A 26,525-nucleotide genomic window follows, 5' to 3' on the forward strand; every position below is an offset into this window, starting at 1 on the left:
AGTTAATTGTAATATCAAGTCAGCCTCATAAACAATTGTTTTGGAAGGACCTACAACCCTACAACTCCCAGTATGTTCTTAACAATGGCAAAGAGATACTGGGAGTTGTTATTAACAGCCATCATCAGACTACTGACCATACAGGAATCACAGTACTGATGAAAATTAGTCAGTATCACAAATAAATATTTACATCCAGGTACCTCATAGATTACGTCTTCTCTGGAGTTGTCTCTTTCTTTTCGTCTTCATCTTGACTAGATGCCATGATGACTCTTTACATCCACAGCTGTTCTCTGCTGAGCTCCCGCTTCTCCAGTGTTTTGCAACACATCCCAACACAGTGCCCTTAAAAAAAGAGTCTTATTAAAATGCCATCTGCATAAAAATATCTGCGCATACTGTACCTTAATTGAGCCTCCTATGGTATTTGACCTCCACACTGTCTACTATTAACAGTTATAACCGCCACACCATCTGCCCTGCCTATAACATGACTGTCCCCGCTACACTTTCTATATCTCCACACTGTCCCCCACCAAAACAGCCCCCATGTATACTATGAAGATCCTCACAACACCCCATACATAATAATGCCCCTCAAACAACACCCCAAATGGTATGATATTCACCACAACTCTCTATCCAGTATGGTCACCACAGCCCCCCAGTATAATGACCTCCTCAGCCCCATATACAGTATGGCCACCACAGCTCCTCATATACTTTGATGTCTCCCTTCACAGCTATTCATTTCATTGTCCAAACGCACATCACCTCATTTCATGACCTCCCCACACTACTTCTCATTTCATGCCCCCTTGCGCAGCCCCTCATTTTATTCCTCGCATCTGCACAGAGCCCCCCAGTTTAATCCCCCAATCTGCACAGCCCCTTTCCTCATTTTATCCCCAATCTGTACAACCCCTCCCCTCATTTTATGCCTCCCTGCACAGTAATATAAGAATTTAAAAAAAATAAAAAAAAATACTCACATACGCATACTCACGCAATCCCAGCTCCTGTCCACCATCACCTCTGAGCATCAGTGGGTTCTGAATTGCACAATGGCACCGCTCCATCCAATGTCCCCTGTGTGCACCTTCTCCAACAAGGTGCGGGCTGGAAGTAACTACCCTTCTCCTCATGTCTCGGGAGGAGCACATTGCAATTACATTAGCGTCTGATAGACACGAATGTAATTGAGAGCAGAGAGGGAGCGACGACTGGGCGCAAGACAGAGAGAGGGGTGAGTGGTTGTCAGTGACTGACATCACCCACCTCCGTGCCTGTGCTGCAACTGTCACTGTGATGAAAGTGTGCGGCCGCAAGAAGATGTCGGGCAACCGCAGGCATTAAGCAATTTGTTTTCCAGAGTTCCCGCCTTGGGTAGGCAAGAGGTGAGGTTCTAGGCAGATGCCTAGCCTGCCTGCTCATTGTCCTGGCCCTGCTTTAAACACCTTATACTTTTACTCTCAAGGAAGAATAGTCTATAGCAGCAGCTTTCTCCCCTTGCCCCATTAAAAACATATGAACGCTCCACAATGTTGAAACCAACAGGAGAAGAATCTACCATAGAAAGATAAGTTCTTTGTATTTCACAGTTGTCTGTACCTGTAGATTTTGCTGCAGAATGACAGGAGATTCACTGTATATGTTTTGCTGCAGATCTCATTGATCTCATTGAATTTAAAGAGAATCTGTGTCCAGATATCACAATAAGGCTGGAGTCACACTAACCTGTGCAAAATACGGTCAGTATTTTACATGCGTAATACGGATGACAGACCCCTAAATAGTGCTCCGTATGTCACCCGTAATCAAGGTGTGGTCACGTATTTTGCGCATGTCAGCATCCGTATGCAATCCGTATGGCATCCGTATGGCGAGATTTTCTCGCAGGCTTGCAAAATGGACATATAATGGAGCCCTATGACAGGGTTTCTAAAAGACACCTGGTGCGTATTTCTCGCAAGTCACATGTGTGGTCCGTGTGTAATCCGTATTTTTTGCGCACCCATAGACTTGCATTGTAGTACGCTGACAATCGCAGCATGCTGCGAGTGGCACGGAGCGTAGGATACTGAGGAGAAATATACGGCTGGTGCGAGTGACCCCATAGAGAATCATTTGTCCGTGTCTAATGCGTGCTTTTTGCGCCTCTCACTGTCCCGTATTCCTCGCCAGTGTGACTCCGGCCTAAAAGCCGCATACATTTCTATATAGGTCTTTTGGACCTGATGTTACAAGTGTTCTTACACATTGCAATGGCTGTATAATCCTTCATGAAAATCTAAAACTTACGTGATCGCTCTTCCATGCTTCTCCTCCCCGCTGCTGAGCACAGGCTGTAGCTGTCAGTCAGGTTGGGTTGGCGGAGGCTGAAAACACTTGGATTCATGAGCATTCTCACTCTTTAGCTGTGCTAATAAAATGCTTATTTTAACATCAAGATTATATAGTCATTCTGACATGGATGTTCAAAGTAAATTCGTCAGCCTCATCAAGTTATTCACAGCAAAAATCACAACAATTTACTTTTGACACAGACATGAAATAGGCCTGGAATAAAATATGAGTAGCTGTCAGTTAATGACAGCAGCAATTAAGGCTACTTTCACACTAGCGTCGTGCGACGTACGTCGCAATGCGTCGTTTTGGAGAAAGAACGCATCCTGCAAAGTTGCCCGCAGGATGCGTTTTTTCTCCATAGACTTGTGTTAGCGACGCATTGCCACGTATGGCCACACGTCGCATCCATCGTGCGACGGATGCGTCGTGTTTTGGCGGCCGCGACGCACACAAAAACGTTACATGTAACTTTTTTTGTGCGTCGTGTCCGCCATTTTCGACTGAGCATGTGCGGCCAAAACTCCGCCCCCTCTTCCCTGGACATTACAATGGGGCAGCGGATGCGTTGAAAAACTTTCACAACGTGCGACGCTACGTCGCCCCGACGCAGGACGACGTGCGTCGCACGACACTAGTGTGAAAGTAGCCTAAGGCATCACTAGCAGTAATGGAAGCTAGCTTTCATTGCTGCACTTAGAGGCAAATGGCGGCTATATGATAAAGCTAGCATTTGTGCTTTATGGAGCAGCCCCTGAGGCCTGTCTGAACACACCCCGACTCACTCCATGATGGGTATAACCATCATGGAGCATTAAGAGGTTAATTATATATCACAAGATTTCACAATATTTCACAATATAAGCAGCATACATTATTATTTCTTAGGCCTGATGATACTGGGTATCTGGCTATATAATCCTTTTTGACAGTCTAAATGTAATTTCCACCCATCTAGTTTGATTGATAGCTCCTCAGTGTTCCACCTCCCTGCAGCTCAATACACAGCTGACTATTTGGCCGGGTGGGTGGTTGGAGACTAAATATACTTAGGCTATGTGCATACGTCCGGAATTCCTGTGGATTTTATGCGTTTTTGCCGCGTTTTTTTCAGTGAAAACGCTGCAAAAATGCATAAAATAAGCAACCCATTGTATTCAATGGCATTCCGCACATGCTGTGCTAATGCTGCATATTTTTCCGCGGCAATATTGCATAGTGGAAAAATACACGGCATGCTCATTCTTTTTGCGGAATCGCGGGAATTCCGCACACATAGGATTGCATTGTTCCGCTGACTTTCCCCATGTGGCTATGCCCACCATGCGCAAAGTAAGTGGAAAATGTGCAGATGGAACCCAGGGTCTGGAGGAGAGGAGACTGTCCTCTAGGCCCTGGGTACCACATCCCTGTAAAAAATAGAATTAAAATAAAAAATCGCGTTATTCTCACCTTCCGGCTGCCCACGCAGCGTCCCCAGGCCTCAGTTATGCTCCCGGCAAGTCCCGTTCCTAGCGATGCCTTGCGACAATGACCTTTGATGACGTAGCGGTCTCACGACACGCTACGTCATCAAAGGTCATTGTCGCAAGGCATTGCTGGGAACGGGACTTGCCGGGAGCATCGCGAGGCTTGGGAAGGCTGCGGCGGCCGCCAGACGGTGAGAATAACACGATTTTTTCTTAAATTATTTTAAACATTATATCTTTTTATTACTGATGCTGCATAGGCAGCCTCATAGTAAACAGTTGGTCACACTGGTCAAACACTATGTTTGACCAGTGTGACCAACCCGTCAATCAGTTTTCCAAGCAATGCTACAGATCGTTTGGAAAACGCTAGTATTCTGCAAGCTAATTACGTTTGCAAAACGCTAGTTTTTCGCGGGAAATACACGGGAATTACGCATGCAGATTTCTCGCAGATTTCCCGTGGCAGGGAGTTGCGGAATTCCCGTGGAAATTTCTGCGGGAATTCCGGACGTGTGCACATAGCCTTAGACTCATAAGCTCTCACTATTTTCTGGATTCATGAAATGCTCATTTTAATATCAAGATTATACGGCCATCCTGACATGGATTTACAAAGTAATTACACCTGCCTCATCAGTTCTATGAGATCTATTTAACAATGTATATGGATCGTAATGCAAAATCTGACGATTGATCTTTAATTGTTCAAATCTGAAACAGTTATTGACGTGCTGCAAAGGAAAAAATCTGCACCTCATTCAGATTTCTGCAGTGAAGGGATTTGTAGTGCATGGAGAAGGTTGTTCAGCTTTCATCCATTAGATGCTATTGTATTCCCATACCTTACATCTTCAAAACACCATTGAAAATTTGCACCAAGTCTGGTATGTATGACGATAATATTCTAAGATCTTTTCACTCACATTGAAATAATAGACTCTCAGAAGGACGGAGGAAGGGGAAGTTCTGGGCCCTGATTCATGTTGCCCCTGGTTTGGACAGCAAGTGAGGCTGGGTATAGAGGCAAGTTTCTCGCATTGCAGTTGCAAGTGTGACCCCGGCCTGAGTCTCATTACTAAGCACAGCTCTCCACCTCCACTGTATCCGGAGCCCACGTACCCACTCAGTTTTAAGGAAAATACATATTTAAAAAAAAACACAAAAGGAAGAAAAATATTGTTGATTTCAATAAAAAGAAGAAGTACATCTAAATCTACTCACGGGTTATCTCCATGATGACCTTTGTTGCCTTTTTCCTCTTGTTTGGGGCTGGAGTTCCAGACAATGGCATTGCAGCAAAAGCTTTATTAGGCTTTGTGTTTTTCTGTTAAAAAAGCGTATTTTATTATTAATTAGAAAGAAAACAGCTCAGTAATACATTTATAAGTCAGACTGTTTTTCCTAGGCATTTAATCTCTTACAAGGTTCAGGTAAGTCTTTAAAGGCAATCTGTCAGTAGGAACAACAATCCTAAGCCATTAATTTGGGCATGCAGGTCATAGAAAGAAAAACAAAATATACACAGTACATTTACTTATGCGATCATATGTCTTGTTCCAGAGAAATGCAAATTTTTCTTAATATCTAATACGTCTTTATATGTAAATGAGTTGTTAAGATCTATGAGCGGGACACTGATCTGCATGAGAATCTGCCTGCAGAGATTATTGTAAATGAAAGGGGACATTACCAGTGTGAGACATGTATCTCAGGAAAGCAGATTATCAGTCTATACATGTCTCATACTAGTAATTAAAATAAGCTGTGTATGCAGACTCTTGGGGATATATGAGCGTGGCTCATAGATCTAACAGCTCATTTGCATATTAAGACACGTTGATTTCTTTGGAATAAGACATCAGATCACAGATATCAAGGTATCATGTTATTCAGCTTTCTAAGACCTGCATGCCATTAAAACAGCTTAGGAGTGTTGATCCTACTGACAGATTCCCTTTTAAGGCTGGAGTCACACTAACCGACGCAAAATACGGTCCGTAGTTTACATGCGTAATACGGATGAATGACCCCTAAATAGTGCTCCGTATGTCATCCGTAAGCAAGGTGCGGTCGCGTATTTTGCGCATGTCAGCATCCGTATGTGATCCGTATGGCATCTGTATGCAATCCGTATGGCGAGATTTTCTCACAGCCTTGCAAAATGGACATATAATGGAGCCCTATGACAGGGTTTCTAACAGAAACGAAATAATAGATATAGACACATAGAATACATACATATATATATATATATATATATATACACACAAGTCATTGAGACAAACATATATATATATATATATATATATATACAGTATTTATATTTCACAGAGTTCTTCATAGCAGAATAGCCGCTAATTAAATTGCCGGCTTCTATCAAATCATTCCCCAACCCGACATGAAATGACACATGGTTTACATTCAGTAAAGCATTTCATTTCATGTTTTTTTATATGTCCCTGACTAATAATTAGATGAGGGTTTGTGTGCAAAATTTGGGAGTTGTAGTTGTTATTTTCAGGGGTTAATTCGTTGTTAAAAAATGAGTAGGCTTCCCATTGCCCTGTAGCGGTGGCGAATGGGTTAATCTAACAAAGGGTTAATGTCACCTTATAATCGAATGGTGACATTAACCCTTTGTTAGATTAACCCACTCGCCACCACTATAGGGCAATGGGAAGCCCACTCATTTTTTAACAACGAATTAACCCCTGAAAATAACAACTACAACTCCCAAATTTTGCACACAAACCCTCATCTAATTATTAGTCAGGAACATATAAAAAAAATGAAATGAAATGCTTTACTGAATGTAAACCATGTGTCATTTCATGTCGGGTTGGGGAATGATTTGATAGAAGCCGGCAATTTAATTAGCGGCTATTCTGCTATGAAGAACTCTGTGAAATATAAATATATATATATATATATATATATATGTTTGTCACAATGACATGTATGTGTATATATATATATATATATATATATATATATGTATGTATTCTATGTGTATATATCTATTCTTTCGTTTCTTTATTAAACCTGTCAGTGTGAGTATAATGTATAGCTCACTGAATTGCCGGCTTTTCTAAAAGACACCGGGTGCGTATTTCTCGCAAGTCACATGTGTGGTCCGTGTGTAATGCGTATTTTAGCGCACCCATAGACTTTCATTGGCGTACTACGGGCGTAGTACGCTGACAATCACAGCATGCTGCGATTGGCACGGACCGTAGAATACAGACGAGAAATATACGGCTGTTGGGAGCAAACCCATAGAGAATCATTTGCCCGTGTGTAATGCGTGCTTTTAACGCCTCTCACTCGTCCGTATTCCTCTCTAGTGTGACCGCGGCCTAACGGTTTGTAATACACACACTGTTACGATTTGGCTCTGCCACTTCCACCAGTCATCACGGGACCACAAATATGCGCTTTTACTTGCTTTCTATTACTTGCCAACTAGAGTCGAGATGAATCCTAACAATGCTTGTGACGATTTCACAGGACCATAGTATAGTGGCCATGTTGCTAGTCTGTGGCTGCCAGACCAGAGCACTGCAAGACTTGCTCTATCTGTCAGAATCTCGGATTAGTTGGCCTGATGGCAACTATGTAATGCCTGGTCTCTACATCATGATATGGTTGTTGAGGATGGGGGTGCGCCATTGCCTGAACTGCCTAGGGTACCAAAACACCTTACCTCGATCCTGGTCCCAATATTAATGTACTGCAGGATGCAGAAGGCCCCCATGATAGAAGGTAGATGCTGGTATTAATTGAGCAGAACCTAAAGGTACCCATGCAATAAGCTCAGTGGAAAAATCACGCAGGTAAACATATTCATAGTTCACAGAATTGCAAATCTGCTTTACTATGACCAAACAAAGCCTTTTATTACAAAGAAAATTAATGATCAAATACAGCTACAATTGATAGTGCCTCTCTGGGGAAAGTGCAACCAATCCAAAATTGCAAGTAAACTGTGTAAAAGTAAAAAATAAGCCATTGCCCACAAAAACTAAAACATTTGACAACATTAAGTAAGTCAATCTGAAATAGCCATTGCTGTGCACATGTACAGTGTTTTGTAACTTCTTTTAACCACTTCAGGGTTTGGAATCGTGAAACTGTAAGGGGGACGACCACACCACAGGTACCTGTGTGATGGGGCCGGAACTGATAAAGCAATGGCCGGAGGTGAGCCTCCCCTCCTCCCAGAAGTAGCGTGGGCGGAGGTCAACATGATGGGGGGTTGGAAGGTGAAGGTGGGGGGATTGGGCTTCAAAGGAAGGGGCGTTGCTGATATATAGTTGGGAGCAGTGTGCCTTCCTCCTCACAGTTCCCGCTCTTTTCACACAAAGCCTGTCCTGCCCTCCCTCCCTTCAGTTTTGGTGGATGGTGAAATTGGAGTTATTTGGGTCATGGCGGTTCGGAGGGGGGGGGGGGAGTCCTTGGAGTCGTTTGGAAATTGGTTTTGGAGACTCACTGTGTAGGGTCCCCTAGTTGCTTAGTGGACAATATGTCTCGGTGTGTTGGTGCTCCTGAGCCTGTGGGGTAACGGCTGGGAGTAATATGTTGGGTTTTTGTCCACAGCATTTTGGGGTAATTCACCTAGATCTTGTGGCTTCAAGGACTCCTCCTCAGTGTTCAAGTTATTGTATTTATGTTGTTCATAATACATTATTATTGTTGTTTGTTGATTTAATTAAAGGCTGCTGTGGCCATGCAAATTCCAAAGAAACTTCTGACCTCTGGTGTTATTAAGCGGCGTATGGGGTTAATACAGGTGGGTGGTGTGGGGCGTTAGGATGCTCCTGTCTCCCCTCAAGGAAACAACTTGACAATACCAACGTCAGGCTGTGTCCCCTGTTCCTGGGACCTATTCTGACAGAAAAACGTCTGTTTGACAAATGACTCTTTTGAGAACAGTTTCACTCGTTATTCCTACGTTGATTTCCCCTCAACCAAACCCCTATATTTCCTGTACTGCCCGTTATGTACCTCACATTTACCTATCTCCCTGCGTGGAGTAACTCCCTGTATTATTAAAACCTGTTACCCTTGGTCTGCCTCCTGTCTGTCACTGCATCCCGCTATCTGCTTTCAAAACCATTAAAAGAAATAACAAATTCATTCTCTGGGTGGCTTCATTTGGAAGCTGCCAGGCTCTTTATAGTTGAAAGTATAGGGAAAAGATGCTGGTGAAGGAGCAAAGACAGTGCCATAAAAATCAATGGCAAAACCACCAGCGATGACGTTTCATAAAAAAGACTATTGTCTTTTTCCTGAAGCAACTCAGCTGATAATTTAAAGATTTTGTGTGCACATACCCTTAGGCTACATTCACACATCTGTGTGAGTATTACCATCCAAGAGAAATGGAACAATTTTTTTTTTTTTATCAGGTGTCATTCCAGTTGTTTCCTTGATGCTTTTGTATTTTTATCATCCCTTTTTTTTCACTGAAGCAGGTAGACTGAACTTTTTTTTCTCCATTGACTTTTAGCAATGGGTCAATTAAAAATAGATTAAACTTTGATGGGAAACTGAAGAAGAAAGTCTGTCTTCCTGGTTTCATCCGTGTCTCATGAATCTCCATAGACTTTAATGACAAAGTCTGATCTCCAAGAATGGATGCAAACAGGATCTGATGTGAGTGTTATGGACTCGAGACATGAACCTGTTTTTAAAACTGATGTGTGTAAAGCTGAATGAAACTCTATGGGTCAGTGTGCTATGGAAGATAAAAACGGACAGGAAACACATATCTGTCTTATGTGGAAAGAAACTATGGTCCCTCCCCAAAGCTTCAGCAAGCAAAGTGTGTGGAACAGGCCAAAGGGTTATAAAGCAAATTTTAGGCACGTCTGACTTGGTTTGCAAAATCCTTGACCAGTATGTAGGACACCATTGATCTGTGTAATAATGCCGTCTCTCTTCAGTATATTACCTGATTGTGGCGGTAATGTCTATATTTGCAAAATATTTTGAGCCAAGAATGTTCTTGGTTTCTATCAGAACACAGCAAGGAAAATTTTCAGCTCTTGTTTGTTTTCTTATCTGCTTCTTGACACAAAATACCGAGCTTCCCACACAGAGACACACTACTCTCAAATAAAAGTTGTAAGGAAAAGAAACAATGGAGGAACTGTAACAAGATGGATAAATTTAAAAAAAATAACATTTAGCTGGAATATTCTGTGAATAAGCCTGGAAACAGAAGAGAAGACATTTTTATAAGAACCATGTATTATAATCATCAGGTGTTCAAAATGGGTATATATGACTGCTCTGAGGGACATACATAGAGGCCGGACAGTTCTAAGGTAGGGATGAACGAGCATATTCGTGGGTACTCGGTACTCGGTGAGTAATGCGGTACTCGGAAAATAGCGAGTATTTCACTACTCGCCTTGCTATTCGGTTCTCCCGCCCAGCAGTTGCCAATCACAGTAATGCCGCACCCTTCCAGGTTGTGGGCGGCATTACTATGTTTGGCTGGCCACTCAGCGTCCTTACAGTCATCATGGCCTGGCACTAAGCCCTGCAGCTGCCATTTTATGCACATTGCATGCAGAACACAGCTAGTGTAAAGAGAGTGTGAGCAGCTGCTAGGGAGAGTTGTGTTTTTTAGTTCAAATCAGCCAGAAATCCTCTGTGAAACCCAAAAGCTCTTTTCAGAGCTGAAAGTATAAGGACAGGGTGGGACAGAGTAGTGACTGTTTTCCCAGCTTTTTTTTAGATTACATTTACCCCAGCAGGGCAGGTTTTTTTGTGCAGTTGTGGTGCTGTGTTCACAGCGAATAGGATGCACGCACGGTACTACACAAGTGACACGCAGCCAGCACCGCTGTCTTGTGTGGTGTCTGGGCTGCGTATTCTTGCCTTAAACCTCAGGGCAGTTTTTTCGTGGCAGCACCGCTGTCTTGTGTGGTTACAGGGGTGCTTAATCTCACCTTAAACCTCAGGGCAATTTTTTTCTGCTGCTGCGGTGCTGTTTGAAAAACACAAAGCAGTACTAGGCTGTAGGCTGTAGTGCTACCTTCCACAAAGCACTAACAGCTCCTTGTTCCTCAATATCTGCATCTGAACATCTCCAACTATGGCAGAAAAATCCAAAATTCCTAAAAAGGCTGTTGTGAAGGGACAGGGACGTGTACATGGGGTCGTTGTTGCCCAACAAGGCACAGAGTCTGGGAGATCGAAGAAGGTTGATGCATCTAGGTTCCTGGCGAAACTTCCCGGTCTGGAACATAAACGGGCCTGGAAGCTAGAAGAACAAGAGCAAATATCGCCTTGGATGGATGATAAGGCCTCAACGAAATGTTCTAGCAGCACCCAATCGTCCATGACAAAACAGTCTACTGTCCATACAGATAACGCTGGGTCATCCTATTCTCAACCTGTTCCTAGTTCATCACCCGGTCAGGAGTCACAGGAAACATTTGACCCCAACCTTGGTCACTCCGAGGATCTGTTTGATCCATTTCCTTGCATTACCTCTGGCCTCTCACTGCGCAACATTGAAGAGGAACGTGAAGAAGAAAGCCACTGTCTGTTGAAGATGGCCAAATATTTGAAACCCCAAGTCCAGAAGAAAGCCACTTCCATCCACATGATATACCGGGTGAAGAGGTGGAGGCTGATGGTGATGACACACAGTTGCCATCTGGCTAGTCGCCAATATCAACACGGAAGGAGTATTACATGGACGATGAGGTGGTCGATGATGAGACCACCGATCCGACCTGGGCCGTTGGCACGCATAGCCAGCACAGCAGCACAGAGGATGAAGGTGGATACGTAGCACCAACAAAGGCACCAAGGGCTACTGGTTTGAGTAGAGTGCGAACTGTGTCAACTGTTGCCAAGAGCAATCTCTCTGTGCCCCAAGTCAAGGCAAGGGTGCATTCAGCCGCTGTCTGGAAATTTTTTTCCGATAGTCCTTCTGAACCAAATGTTGTCATCTGTAGCATCTGCCATAGGAATCTGAGCAGAGGCCAGGGCAAAGGCAGCCAAAGCACCACAAGTATGCGGAAACACATGGCAGCCAAGCACCCTAGTCAGTGGGCTGAACAGCAGGGTACCAAATCAGTGTCTGCGACTGCGGGTCAAACCACTGCCATGTCGCCTGTGATACATCCTTTCCAATCTGCTGGGTAGGAAGCAGGTGATCATCATACCTCTTGCTCACAAGCTGCGGTTGCACAGACACAGGCCACAACAAGCTCATCCACTTGTTTGTCCCAGGAAAGCGTCCAATTGTCCGTGCCCTAGATTTATGAAAGGATGCGTAAATACCAAGCCACACACCTACAAGCACAAATGCTGAACGAGCACATTGCAAAGTTGCAAGCCGTGGAGATGTTGCCGTTTAGGCTTGTGGGGACACAGTCTTTCCGTGATCTTTTGGCTGTGGCTGCCCCATGATACTCGGTTCCCAGCCGGCACTTTTTTTTCCCGGTGTGCCATCCCCGCGTTACACAAGCACGTCTTAAACAATCTAACGCGGGCACTCACCAACGTCGTAACCGGGAAGGTCCATCTTACAACAGACACGTGGACAAGTACTTGTGGCCAGGGACGATACATCTCTGTCACGGCACACTGGCTCAACCTGATGGAGGGTGGGACAAAGTCTCAAACTGGACCATCAACACATATCCTACCCACGCCACGAATAGCGGGCCCAACCTCAATCAGGGTTTCCGCCTCATCATATACGTCCAGTCTCCCCTCTTCCGCCTCATCATCTTATGCTGAATTACCCTCCACATCACTCCCAAGTTGGGAGCTGTGCAGCAGCGCATCGGCAAAGCAGCAAAACGCTCTGCTGAAGCTGATCTGCTTAGGTGAAACACCACACACTGCAGCAGAGCTGTGGCAAGGAATAAAACAACAGAACGATCAGTAGCTCTCCCCACTGCAACTCCAACCTGGTCTGGTTGTCAGCGACAATGGGCGTAACCTGGTGGCGGCTTTAAAGCTTGGGAAGCTGGTACACGTGCCATGCATGGCTCACGTGCTGAACCTAGTGGTGCAGAAATTTATAAAAACATACCCTGACTTGCCTTACCTACTTGAGAAGGTGCGCCGTATTTGCGGCAGGTATGGAGCAAGATTTCACAGTGGGTGATCCTACCCAGCCCAGCCAATATCATCAGGTAACATTGGGGGATGAAGATGATGATGAAAATGAGGAGGGAGAGGACTTCTTTTTCAGTGGTACCGAGGGGACACCTCATGCTACAGAGGGGAATCCCAACCCCAGCTTCATGTCTGTCCAGTATGGGTGGGCTGAAGAGGAGGAGGTGGAGGAGGAGAGTCAGTGTGAGGAGAGGGTTGGTATTGTTCCTCCTTCAGGGGTCACAGAACATTTGCCTCTTTGCAGCTTGGCACACATGGCACACTTCATATCTGTCTGTGCCAAGACCCTCACGTAATCTACATTTTCAATAGCAACCTATACTGGATGGCCACCTTTCTAGACCCACGGTACAAAGACAAATTTCCTTCGCTACTGTTGTAGTCACCAAGGGGTTTCACAATGGAATCCTTCAAGAAGGCCGTTGTCGATCATTTGATGGCAACAGGACCCTCAGACACCACTGCCAGCAGAGATACCAGCTCTGTGCAACAGCATGCATTAATGGGGAGAGATACACCAAGCAGGTCCAAAAGATGTGGTGGTAAAATGTCCACAAACTGGGCTATCTTCAATAAACCGGCTCTTCACAAAGGACTAGCTGGAACAGTAGCAATGTCAAGGAGGGAGAAGTTGAACAAGATTGTTAATGACTATCTAAGTGACCCTACCTGCGTCCTTCCTGACGCTTCTGTACCGTTTAATTACTGGGTATCCAAGCTGCATAGTTGGCCCAACCTCTCCTTCTATGCCATGGAGGTGCTGACCTGCCCTGCTGCTAGTGTGATGTCAGAGCGTGTGTTCAGTGCCGCTGGGGCAATCATCACAGATACACGCACACGGTTGACATCAGAGAATGCAGACAGGCTGACTCTGATAAAATTTAACAAGGACTGGATTCGCAACAGTATTTAAGCCCTCCAGATGACAGTATCCCAACCTAAAGTCACCCAACACATTTTTTTTTTAAATTGGTGATAACATCCATACCTTCACATAAAAGCACCTTTTCTTCTTCATACACATGTTTTCAAATCCTGCTTATGACACATGTACCTCATGGTCAATAAGCTAAAAACTGTTAGGCGTCTGGTTTCTGCGTCTGCTCTGCAGGAATCCAGAGCCTCACATTCTGCGATCTCCTGCTGTCTATCTACTGCAAAGAAGATTACTTTGCAGCAGACCGCTCCAGAGACTAAGTTCCTCTGTGCTCCTACTGAGCATGCTCACGAGGCAATCTCCCATTGGAGATCGGGAGTCATGTGCCCTGGTTCTGCTCCAGATCTCATTGGTCCATCTCGAAGATCTAGAAGGTCCTGCACGGCTATTAAAAGCGTGCATGACTGTTCGGCCATGCGCTAATATAGACTTTTCAAGCTAAATGTGTGAATGGTGACGGATGTATGACTCTGGTGACTGACTCATTTGAAACCCCTTCCCTCTGATATTACGCATGTGGATAGGGAATTAGTGCAGCAGTCAGCACCAGTCGGTGGCAAGCCTTAGGCCACTGTGCACTCCGCACCTCTACTCTAGCGTCCGACATTGCGCCTGCCTCCTAGCTTTGTCGACTAGCGGTCGTGCCCTACGCCGCGCTGCGGTTGCAGCCCTCCTTGGCGTCCGCAGTAGCAACGCCGCACACACGGTAGGTCTAGACGGATGCAGCTCCTCTGCCTTGGGTCCTGCTCCTGTGACCAGATACCGTGTGTGCATTGCCCTGTGGTCTGTGACACTAACAGGCTCAGCATTTTCTTATGTTTATGTTGCGGCGCCTCTGTGTGTGAACAGAGCCCGCTTTGCGCACTTCAGGTGAAGTCTAACCCGTGCGCATTATACCGCCATATTGCTCGTCTGTCATTACCTAGCAGCGGTGTAACATCTATTGCACGGTGGACCCCGAGCGGCGAACGCACTTTATTATTTATTTTTATTTAGTGCATTCCGCTGTTCCTAGCAAAAATCAATGTTACGTCAATTAATATTTCCCATCGGAGGCACTTGTGATGAGAGTGAGACCCTTCTTCCTTCATCAACCATGGTATCATGCCCCTTGGGCTAATTTTTGGAGACACTATGGCTATGCCTGGACACTGGTCACTGCCACCTCTATGCTACTAGTCCTAGCTTCATCATAATTGTTTGGCCCTTCAGACCTGCCTTGCTTCCTTCATCAACCATGATACAGCCCCTAGGGCTAATTTTTGGAGACACTATTGCTATGCCTGGACACTGGGCACAGCCACCTCTATGCTAGTAGCCCTAGCTTCATCATAATTGTTTGGCCCTTCAGACCCGTCTTGCTTCCTTCATTAACTATGATAAAGCCCATAGGGCTAATTTTTGGAGACACTATGGCTATGCCTGGACACTGGGCATGGCCACCTCTATGCTAGTAGTCCTGGCTTTATCATAATTGTTTGGCCCTTCAGACCTGCCTTGCTTCCTTCATCAACCATGATACAGCCCCTAGGGCTAATTTTTGGAGACACTATGGCTATGCCTGGACACTGGGTATGTCCACCTCTATGCTAGTAGTCCTGGCTTTATCATAATTGTTTGGCCCTTCAGACCTGCCTTGCTTCCTTCATCAACCATGATACAGCCCCTAGGGCTAATTTTTGGAGACACTATTGCTATGCCTGGACACTGGGCACGGCCACCTACTGTCGTGATCCATGCTGGATCAGGACTGATAAAAAGCACAGGTAACCTTTTTTTTCCCTAAGCTGTGCTTAGGTTTGGTTTTTGCCCCCGGTGGCCATTAGGATTATTGCACTGTGGTGTCGTTTGTTCTAAGTTTGCCCCCGGTGGTGGTGAGCATCATTGCACTCTAGTTTCTTTAGTTAAGTGCACAGGATTATAATGCAGGTGTGATTGCTGGCTCTGCTATAAAAGAGTCACAGGTGTTGCAATCAGTGTTGGTGATAGTGTTCATTTCAACCATCCTTGGTGGAGGAAGAGCTGGAGAGCGTTCCTTGCAGCACTGTCTTAGCCCTGGTGTGGAAGAAGTCATAGGGGACTTACTTGTAGTTCTGACAGAGCTTGGTGGCAGCGATTCAGGAGGAGAGCTGCATTCTGGTGGTGGACTCTGTTGCCAGGAGCAAGTGCAACAGAGTAAAGCTAAGAGGTGTTTCCCTGTTTGTGTTTTTCCTTAGTGTGTATTAGTACAGCGGTGGGGCCAGTGCCTGCGCCACCCAGCTCCCTAGCAAGGGATAGGTGTAGGGTGTGCTAGGGTGACAGGTATCCTGATCGGCATAGGGAATGTTAGGAGCATTAGGGACACTGACTCAGGGGAGTGCAGGAGGTCGCAGGGCCCACCGTTGTAACCGTTTCCTCTTTCCCCGTGTCTTGTTGTTTTAGTTACCGGCCTGCGGACCGTGTCACACAGGACAGTATCACGTGCCGCGTCTTGTTGTTTTAGTTACCGGCCTGCGGGTCGCGTCACACAGGACGGGTCTACGTGACACCTCTATGCTAGTAGTCCTAGTTTCATCATAATTGTTTGGCCCTTCAGACCTATCTTGCTTCGTTCATCAACTACGATACATCCCCTAGGGCTAATTTTTGGAGACACTATGGCTATGCCTGGACACTGGGCTTGGCCACCTCTATGCTAGTAGTCCTGGCTTTATGATAATTGTTTGGCCCTTCGGACCTGCCTTGCTTCCTTCATCAACCATGATACAGCCCCTAGGGCTAATGTTTTGAAGACACTATATCTATGCCTACAGATTGGGCAGTGGCACAACAAGGACAGTAGTCCAAGCTTTATAATTGTGAATCCCTTGTGATGATGATGATGGATGGCTTCTTTCTGCGTTAACCATAACACAGCCCCTAGGGCAGATTGCTCTCCTTACACCACTTACACACTTAGCTGTCAGAAGGTCGCCTCTATCATCAGTCGCTCTTACAGCACTTCTGATATATCACTGGCACTGCGTAAGTGGCGCACGAGTCCCACTCTTCCGGCAAAAAACCACAGGACTTCAAATTGTGTTTGTACATTCTAGTGAAGCAGTGGTGTAAAAACAATCGTGCAGAGAGAGAGAATTTTTTCAGCCGCCAGAACAGAGTTTAGGGTTAAATTTGCGGCTGAGTGAAGTCCTTCCGGCATGCGCAATGAGAAATGCGGATCCGGCCGCCCGAAAAAATGTTGCATTGTCCGTCCGGGCATGTCGGCGGACGCCAAAATTTTGGCGGATCCGCAAAAAAACGGATCCAATGGATGGTCATCCGTCAAGATCCGCCGGTAATGCAACTCAATGGGAAAAAAAACGGATTCGCCTAGCAAAATGGCGGATCCGTTTTTTTTGCAAAATGGCGGATTTTGACTGATGGTAACAGACGGATGTGTGAAACAGGCCTAAGCTGTCAAACAGGCAGATCTACTCAACAAAGCAGCAACGATACGGCGATCCGTATAACGACCTCGGTGGTCGTTGGGACCTTGTCACACAGCAGCTATTCTGATGACTCACGCCTGCGTCCCTGAGTTCTGCATCGCCAACGAGGTAGCTCGTCGGCGTCAAACACAGCGGGACACAAGCGATCAAAAAATGGCCTAGGACATTCGAGCATGATCAGTGACATCGCAGCGGGGGGGCGGTCGCCGCTATGTGTCACATGTAGCGAGATCGCTGGCAAGGTCACTGTTGCATCACAAAACCTGTGACGTTTCAGCGATCTTGCTAAAGATCTCGTTATGTGAGATGGGGCCTTTAGACCTTCATGTACAGTATATATGCTCATAGGTTTGACCTTTGCTCTATTCTGAAGCCAACCTTTAAAGGTCTTATTAAGGCTAGTTTCACAGCTGCTGTGACATCTCCCATTGAAACCAACGGGCCCGGCTCCGAGTACCCCGCCGCCCTGGGTGCGATGGCGATCCATTTTTGGCGTCACGAACAGGATGATGAAGCCCGGTGCCACCGGGTTCTGTGTGCCGAAGATTTATTGTACTTAATTGCTGAGAAAGTGCAAAATAACCAAAATTATAGACTCTAAAATGGACTCTCAAAATGGCCGCCGGCGTGGTGAAGAAGGGCGTGACAACATGGGTGGTCCTAAGAAAAGAGCGCGAATTGTCCTGGGCCTTCCCTGCCTAAACTTCTATGCTACAGCGACATGGCCCACCCCCAGAGGGGTTCGTATACTGGCCTGGTATGGAGGACATGGAGGAGTAGGAAGAAGACGCCGCCCCAGAAGGAGGAGTGGAGCCCTGTGGCGGGAAAGGAGCCCGGGAAGGAGAGAGAACGCCAGGACGCCATGATGGAAGAAGGACAGAGGCCAGGAGAAAGCGGTGGAGAAAAACAACTCTCCCCCAGGCAGCACCTGCAGAGCATACGACCGCTGCGACACCCATTGCAGCGCCTGCCGCCACCTCAAAAGCCAATACTGCCACTGGATGTGGCCTGCAAGGAGGAGATACATGAGGGCCCCGGAGCAGCCTCTGGGGCGGAGGTTGCATCCCTGCCCTGACCTGGCGCGGCCACGCAGGTCCCCATCAGAGGCCTCGGCGGGCACCAATCCTGTGCCAGCTCGGATGCAGCTGCCGCCCGCTCACCAAGCAGCTCCGAAGGTTGCAGCTGCCACCGTTCACCACCCTGTACCCGCATCGGAGCCAGAACATCACTGGGAGGTACCAGTTATGATCACCGCCCATGCCTTGATCCTGGTGCTGGGAACTGTACCTGTGGACCGAAATGGTCCAGTGCTTGCTCAGGTCTTAAGTGGCAGTACCCAAGTTTCACCAGCGGTCAGACCAAAAGCCAAGGCAGCAGAGATACCACCTGAGGCTGAGAAACAGCACCCCCAGGTACAAGCTGTTACCCCTGCTGTACCACATGCAGCAGCTCCACCAGCTGCCACCCCATCTGCACAGGCAGCCACCAACCTAACTCCTTGGGAGAAGGAATACCTGCAATTTGTAGACCATCAACAGTCTTAGTTCTCCCCTGGAAGCAGCCAAAGAAACCAGCTTCCACCAACCCAGGAGGAGACCACCACTAGAGAAACATTCCTCAAATAACTAACTGTTACGCAGGAGGGTATTAGCACCGTTGTGCTTTCTCGTTTATAATGTTTTTCTTTTTGATTCTAGTTTTTGCCTAGTTGCATTTTTTATTGAACTGCAGTGATCATGAACTTGGAGTGTATCACAAACTCTCTTGTATATAGTTGCACCTCTTTCTGTGCCTTCTCTTGGTTTTACATAGGTCTTCTAAGAATAAAGACTACCTCACCTGGAGCAAGGCTCCCACCTAAAGGACACTGCAAGAAATCCCAGCTGGGAGCAGTGTCCAGCACTTACAAGAATTTTTGAAGTTTTGATATGATATAATGTGATTTGAATAAAGATGCAGGTGACGAACCAGGCATCAGCAGTTGTCACTTATGGTCAAGAAGGGAAATGTGAAATGATAAAAGGTATTGAAATGGTAAAGTAATATACTAAGTATAGATAGTTAAGTTGTTTGCAACGTTCAAGAGACAATGCCTCCCAAATTGGAAAGTTTAGATAAGAACTGTTTATTTAGCATTCAAAAATCTTTGTATGTTCCTTATTTTGTTTCATCTTTGTTTCACTTGCAGCCCGCGGACATGCTGTTTTTAATGGGAGGGTATGTGGTGCCCCTGAGGGTTCAGTCGCCACAGAGGTACTGCACCTCCTACTAAGGTGTGGTACCCCACCATCCAGGTAAGGTGGAGACACCTGACCACACTCCAACACCTGCATCCCACACAACATAGTAGTGTAGTAAAGCACCTTTGTATAATACTTATGTATGGTATAAGGACTTCAATGGCGTAGGGCAATGACGGCAGAGACACGCTTAGTGAAGCAAGTGATTTATATATAATTGTGCACAATAAACGTGGAAATACGTAACAGGTTCAGAGCACAGACATACAGCAGCACATAGCAAAAGGTTCAGCAAGGATGGTAAGTTATTAAGAGTCACTGAGTACGGAATATAACTGGGTATTGCAGGCAAAGTCCAGAGTATAACAAATGTCCAGCAGGATAATGTTCAGCGGGCACCGGGTAACAGCTACTAACCAGTATAGCAAACAGAAGTCCAGTTGTAGCGAGCCTCTGGTATGATGAGTCCGGTGGAGATCCAGTAAAGGGACCTTCAGTGGGCACAAACACTAACCGGGTACCGTAGCCAGAAGTCCAGCGGTATCCAGAGGTCCAGAGAGGTGAAGTTTCAAGCAGGAAACAGGGTTGTTCCAGAGTCACAAGATCTGGGAGAGTGGCAGGGCAGGAGCACACCAGGAATCAATATACTCAAGCGATTTGCTTGTGCTTAGGGGCGGGTTTTTATGCAGCTGGGGAGGAAGTGATGTAAACGAAAACTCCATCTTAACTAAGGGCAGCTAAGAGGAAGTGATGCGACAGGACCGAAAACTCCATCTTAACCAAGGGCAAAAGTTTATTCAAAACTGACCGGAAAGTCCTAGGATCCTGACAGTACATCCCTCCCAAAAAACGGCCTCAGGACGGAACAGGACCGGGCTTGTCCGGGTACCTCCGATGGAACTGAGCAATCTTCCTAGATGTGTTGATGTTGTCAACGGGTTCCCAGGAGTCGTCCTCGGGTGAATAGCCTTGCCAGCGAACCAGATATTGCAGCCGTCGCCGATGGAGACGGGAGTCGAGAATGGCCTCAACGACAAATTCTTCTTGACCATCTACCATCACCGGGGGAGGAGGTGGTACAACACGTCCCTGAAAGGTATTAGGAGTTACCGGTTTGAGCAGAGAAACATGAAAGACCGGGTGTACCTTCATAGTCCGTGGTAACTTCAGCCGACAGGCCACGGAGTTCACAATCCCGGAGATCCTGAATGGGCCGATGTATTTTTGCCCCAGCTTCTGTGAAGGGACACCAAGCTTCAGGTTTTTGGTGGACAACCAAACAGAGTCCCCTACCTGGTACGAGGGTGCCGGTCGTCTGTGAGCGTCTGCCGAGTCCTTGTAACGTCGCTGAGCAGTTGTCAAGGTGTCTTTGAGGACCTCCTGAACTCGTTGCAACTCCGTCACCCTGTCTCCAACCGCGGGTACAGGGACTGCGACCGGTGACCTAGGCAGAATACTTGGATGGTAACCCAGGTTTGCAAAAAAGGGTGTTATCTTCGTGGAACTACTCTGGGTGTTGTTGTAGGAGAATTCTGCCAGAGGAAGGAGCTTCACCCAATCGTCCTGTAGATGGCTCACGTAACATCTCAGGTATTGTTCCAGGGTCTGGTTGGTCCGTTCCGTCTGTCCATTCGTCTGAGGATGGTAGGCAGAAGATAGACACACATTAATTTGGAGTGCAGAACAAAACCCCTTCCAGAACCTAGAGGTGAATTGAACACCTCGGTCAGAGATGATCTGATCCGGGACCCCGTGTAAACGAAATACGTTCCGTACTACCAGGTCAACAGTCTCTGCGGCCGAGGGGAGGCCAGTACAGGGGATGAAATGGGCGGCTTTGGTCAACCGGTCTACCACTACAAGGATAGTAGTGCTGCCACTTGATGGAGGCAGATCCACAATAAAATCCATGGAGATGGACCCCCATGGGCGAGACGGCATGGGTAAAGGCTGGAGGAGGCCTGTAGGAGCCATACGATGGACCTTGCACCGGGCACAGATCACACATGATGTGACGTAGTCTTTCACGTCTTTCATACAGGTAGGCCACCAGAAGAACCGGGTCAAAAACTCCTGAGTTTTTTGTACCCCCCTATGTCCTGCCACCGTGGAGTCATGAACCAATTTAAGGACTCGAAGTCTTACAGCCTCCGGGACATACAGGCGACGTTCTCGTAACCACACACCATTCCGAAGAACAAGTGCCACGTCGCTCGGGGGGGGGCAGCAAGGAATACATCACCATCATAGGCCTGCTTGATGTCCTTCCATAAGTCCTGGTCCTGGATCACTCCGATGAAGTTGGAATCAGACAACACGATTTGAGATGATGATGAAGGCACAGGGTCCGAGGTGTGGAGACGGGATAAGGCATCAGCCTTTCCGTTACGGGAACCTGGTCGATATGTGACAACAAAATTAAATTGATTAAGAAAAAGGCTCCACCTGGCTTGCCGTGGGGACAGACATCTGCAGATTTCAGAAATTCCAGGTTGCGGTGATCTGTGAGTACCACCACTTGTTGTGCCACTCCCTGTAAGTGGTGCCGCCATTCTTTGAAAGCAGACACGATCGCCAGCAACTCCTTGTCCGCAACATCATAATTCCTCTCCGCAGGGGACAACCGTCGAGAAAAGAAAGCACATGGGTGCAGTAAAGCTTTGTCCCCAGTTCTCTGGGACAGAACTGCTCCCAGAGCATAATCAGAGGCATCGACTTCTACAAGGAACGGAAGTGAGGGGTCTGGGTGAATCAGAATTGGTGCTGATGTAAAACAAACCTTGAGATGGTCAAAAGCCTCCTGAGCCTGGACGGACCACACAAACCTCTGACCCTTCTTGGTTAATGTGGTAATAGGGCGGACAATTTCTGAGAAATTACGGATGAAACGCCTGTAGAAGTTGGCAAATCCGACGAATCGTTGCACCTCTTTGATGGTACCCGGTACCGGCCATTCCAGTATTGCTTTTATCTTGCTGGTTTCCATATTTAGACCCTGTGGAGAAATGACATACCCTACAAATTGAATATTAGTACAATGAAATTCACATTTCTCAAGCTTGATGTACAGGCGGTTATCACGTAGGCGAGCAAGGACCGTTTTGACATGCTCTTGATGTTCCTGTAAAGAATTAGAATAAATCAAAATATCGTCCAGGTAGATGACCATGAACTGGTCCATAATGTCCCTGAATATATCGTTCACCAAGTGTTGGAATGTTGCGGGGGCGTTGCAAAGGCCGAAGGGCATGACTAAATACTCAAAATGTCCGTATCTACACCTGAATGCTGTCTTCCACTCGTCCCCTGGACGGATACGGAGCAGGTTATACGCCCCTCGGAGATCTAACTTGGTGAAAATTGTAGCCTGTTGGACCCTTTCTAATAATTCAGGGATCTGGGGCAATGGGTACCGGTTCCGGATGGTGATCTTGTTGAGCTCCCGATAATCTATGCAAGGGCGCAGAGTTCCATCCTTCTTCTTTACAAAGAAGATGGGTGCCCCTGCGGGTGAGGTAGAGGGACGAATGAAACCCTTGGCAAGATTCTCATCAATATATTCTTTTAAGGCGTGTAGTTCAGGGGCCGCCAACGGGTACACATGTCCAAACGGTATCTCTGCTCCGGGTAATAAGTCTATAGGACAATCGTAAGGTCTATGTGGGGGGAGCTGATCAGCATTCTGTTTATTGCAGATGTCAAGAAAGTCATGATAGACCGTGGGCAGAACGGGTACCTGTACATTGTCCTCCATAGCATGCGTTGTTGGAGCCGGTTCAGTTGGTTTTACGGCAGGAGCAGTCTGGGATGGGAAGGAAATCTCTTTTGTCTCCCAGTTGATGACTGGATTGGTAGCCCGAAGCCAGGGGATTCCTAAAATGACTGGAAAATGTGGAGATGAAATTAACATAAAGACAAGGGTCTGCTGCTGACCTGGTTTGATCATACATTCGATGGGTACAGTCTCTTTATCCACGGGTCCGGAAGTCAATGGGGACCCGTCCACGGTTTCCATGGTAACTGGTGATGCTCTCTGCTGAGACGGGATACCGTGTTTCCTAGCAAAAGAGAGATCCATGAAATTCCCCCCAGCCCCAGAGTCAATCATTGCAGCCATAGGAATTAGCTGTTTCTTCCATTTTATTTGTATAGGGAGCGAGCAGTGGGTGGATTTCCCTTCAGAGTCCTTAGCTGCAGTGGATAGTACTGTGGAGGGAAATACCGCATCCAGGTGGGAACTAGCTTCGGAGGCTTCGGATTCTATGTCGGTATTATCATATTCGGCTACAGCCGCCAAGATCTTATTGGAACGATTAGGACGCCTTGGACAGTCAATAAGGAAATGGTCTGATTTGCCGCAATAAAAACATAGCCGTTCACGGAGCCGATGTTCGCGGCGTTCCTGGTTCTCTCGGTTTTGTACAGAGTCCACTTGCATGGGAACCTCCGCAGGCTCTCGTGGTGTCTTAGGAACAGGTTCCCTGGTAGGTGACGGAAAGTCAGGTACCCGGTTAAGTGCTGCCCATCTTTCCTGTCTGCGCTCTGTTAAACGGGTATCAATGCCCAGTGTTGAAGGAACAGGTCAAGATCATCGGGTGATTCGGCACGGGCTAACTCGTCCTTGATGGCACCGGACAGTCCCTTTTTAAATACCGACAACAACGCATTGTTACCCCAGTCAGTGTCCACCACCAGTCTTTTGAAGTCGGTGACATATTCAATCACAGGCCGCTTGCCTTGCCGTAAAGAAAGGAGAGCCGTTTCAGCAGTATTACGGCGGTTCGGATCGTCGAACATCAGTGCCATAGCTGTTAGAAAATCCTCTAAGCAGTTCAACCGCACGTCCCTGGTCTCAATCATCGGGTTAGCCCAGGCCAGGGCACGTGAAGTCAGCATCATGATTATGCATAATACTTTAGATCGATCCGATCGGTAATAGTCAGTATTCACATCAAAGAATAGCATGCACTGATTAATGAAGCCACGGAACTGACTGCGCTCACCATTAAAGCGGAAAGGAGGTAATTTAGGCATACTGGGAGCAAATCCGGGCGAGGTACGGTCGGCCACCCGAGCCTCCACCTTGCCTTGTAGCTCCTGCATAGCTGTACCCAGGAACTGGTGGTTATGATTCAGTCGTCCCTCGATATCTCCAAGCCTGGCGTGCACAGCATCCATGTCCTGCTGTAAGGAGTGGATCATGGAGTATAGCTGATCTAATCGTGCCTCTGACATTGCCCCAGCGAAGTCCTCTAAAAGGGCTTGAGTATAATATAATACTTATGTATGGTATAAGGACTTCAATGGCGTAGGGCAATGATGGCAGAGACACGCTTAGTGAAGCAAGTGATTTATATATAATTGTGCACAATAAACGTGGAAATACGTAACAGGTTCAGAGCACAAACATACAGCAGCACATAGCAAAAGGTTCAGCAAGGATGGTAAGTTATTAAGAGTCACTGAGTACGGAATATAACTGGGTATTGCAGGCAAAGTCCAGAGTATAACAAATGTCCAGCAGGATAATGTTCAGCGGGCACCGGGTAACAGCTACTAACCAGTATAGCAAACAGAAGTCCAGTTGTAGCGAGCCTCTGGTATGATGAGTCCGGTGGAGATCCAATAAAGGGACCTTCAGTGGGCACAAACACTAACCGGGTACGGTAGCCAGAAGTCCAGCGGTATCCAGAGGTCCAGAGAGGTGAAGTTTCAAGCAGGAAACAGGGTTGTTCCAGAGTCACAAGATCTGGGAGAGTGGCAGGGCAGGAGCACACCAGGAATCAATATACTCAAGCGATTTGCTTGTGCTTAGGGGCGGGTTTTTATGCAGCTGGGGAGGAAGTGATGTAAACGAAAACTCCATCTTAACTAAGGGCAGCTAAGAGGAAGTGATGCGACAGGACCGAAAACTCCATCTTAACCAAGGGCAAAAGTTCATTCAAAACAGACCGGAAAGTCCTAGGATCCTGACACTTTGGTTGCTCCCTGCTTGGAACACGAAGAGTGCTGGGAGGTGGGTGGAGCTTAGTCTGCACCAAAAGAGTGGAAGATATTAGGATTGGGTCAGTCTGACTAGGTCAGTTTGTGAGAGAAGATCCCCTGAGAGGGATGAAGGAAGTGCTGCAGCAGACTTCAGTAACCTGAGTCTGCTGGCACAGGAAAGAGATATTCAGAAAGCCTAATTCTCCATAAGAAAGATAGTTTTGTACAGAACGTAAGGAGAAGAGAGAACTAAGGATTAGGGTTAGAGCAGAGCCCTTCTTCAAGTTCTAAGCGCAAGGCCGGGGTCCGGTCCCCGAGGTTGTATGGATACTAATGGTCCTGCGACAGACACGAGAGGAATAGAAGTTGTCACCACTTTATTCCCACACAAGACTTGGGGGCACAACAGCAACGAGAGTGAGCCGGGACTTAGTAGCAAGGAGTCCCCGAAGCAGGCTACAGCTGTCTGCCGTACAAGTAGAATTCTAAGAATATCAGAAAGGAGGAACTCCAGTGTAACTCAGTACTGTGAGTACTTCACTACGAGCGCTAAGGAGGGAGACGTTCAGAAAAGGCACATATGTTGGCGGAGTGTTGGAACGGAGTACTTCATCTTGCCTGGAGGTTGGCTGAGCCCCTGACCTGGAGGACACGGCACCGAGGCGGGCACCTGTATGCACAACAGACTGTGAGTAAAGCTTTGAAACTACATGCCCTTGTATCCTCCGCTTATTCCTGCGCCAACACCCTCAGCACTGCTACATCGCTGTACCTGACACTGCACCATCTACGTCTCCTCCCTACCTCCCCATCTACACTGCCCTGGGACTACAGCCCTACCTGTGGAGGGCCACAACATCATTGCTGCACCACACCATCTGTCCCAGAGGATCTGTCTGCAGCGTCGGCTTAACATCTTCATTGC

The 26,525-nt window shown here is 46.9% G+C and overlaps 1 protein-coding gene across 2 annotated transcripts in view; it reads right to left on the reverse strand.

Moving 5' to 3' along the window:
- Positions 1-26,525, reverse strand: part of MYOZ1 (myozenin 1) — a 69,737-nt gene that overhangs the window by 35,960 nt on the left and 7,252 nt on the right. Inside the window, exons 1-2 of one of the 2 annotated variants that reach the window (XM_073560040.1) lie at positions 20,033-20,517; positions 5,043-5,145 (exon numbers count right to left, since the gene is read on the reverse strand). In XM_073560040.1, the coding sequence (XP_073416141.1) occupies positions 5,043-5,112 (70 nt within the window). In that variant the 5' untranslated portion in view covers positions 5,113-5,145; positions 20,033-20,517. Of the gene's footprint in view, positions 1-5,042; positions 5,146-20,032; positions 20,518-26,525 lie in introns of those variants that run through there. The other variant, XM_073560039.1, reaches the window with a different exon arrangement.

This window comes from Dendrobates tinctorius, unplaced genomic scaffold (assembly GCF_039654945.1).
Source record: "Dendrobates tinctorius isolate UK_male_01 unplaced genomic scaffold, ASM3965494v1 ptg000292l, whole genome shotgun sequence".
NCBI classification, from domain to species: domain Eukaryota; kingdom Metazoa; phylum Chordata; class Amphibia; order Anura; family Dendrobatidae; genus Dendrobates; species Dendrobates tinctorius.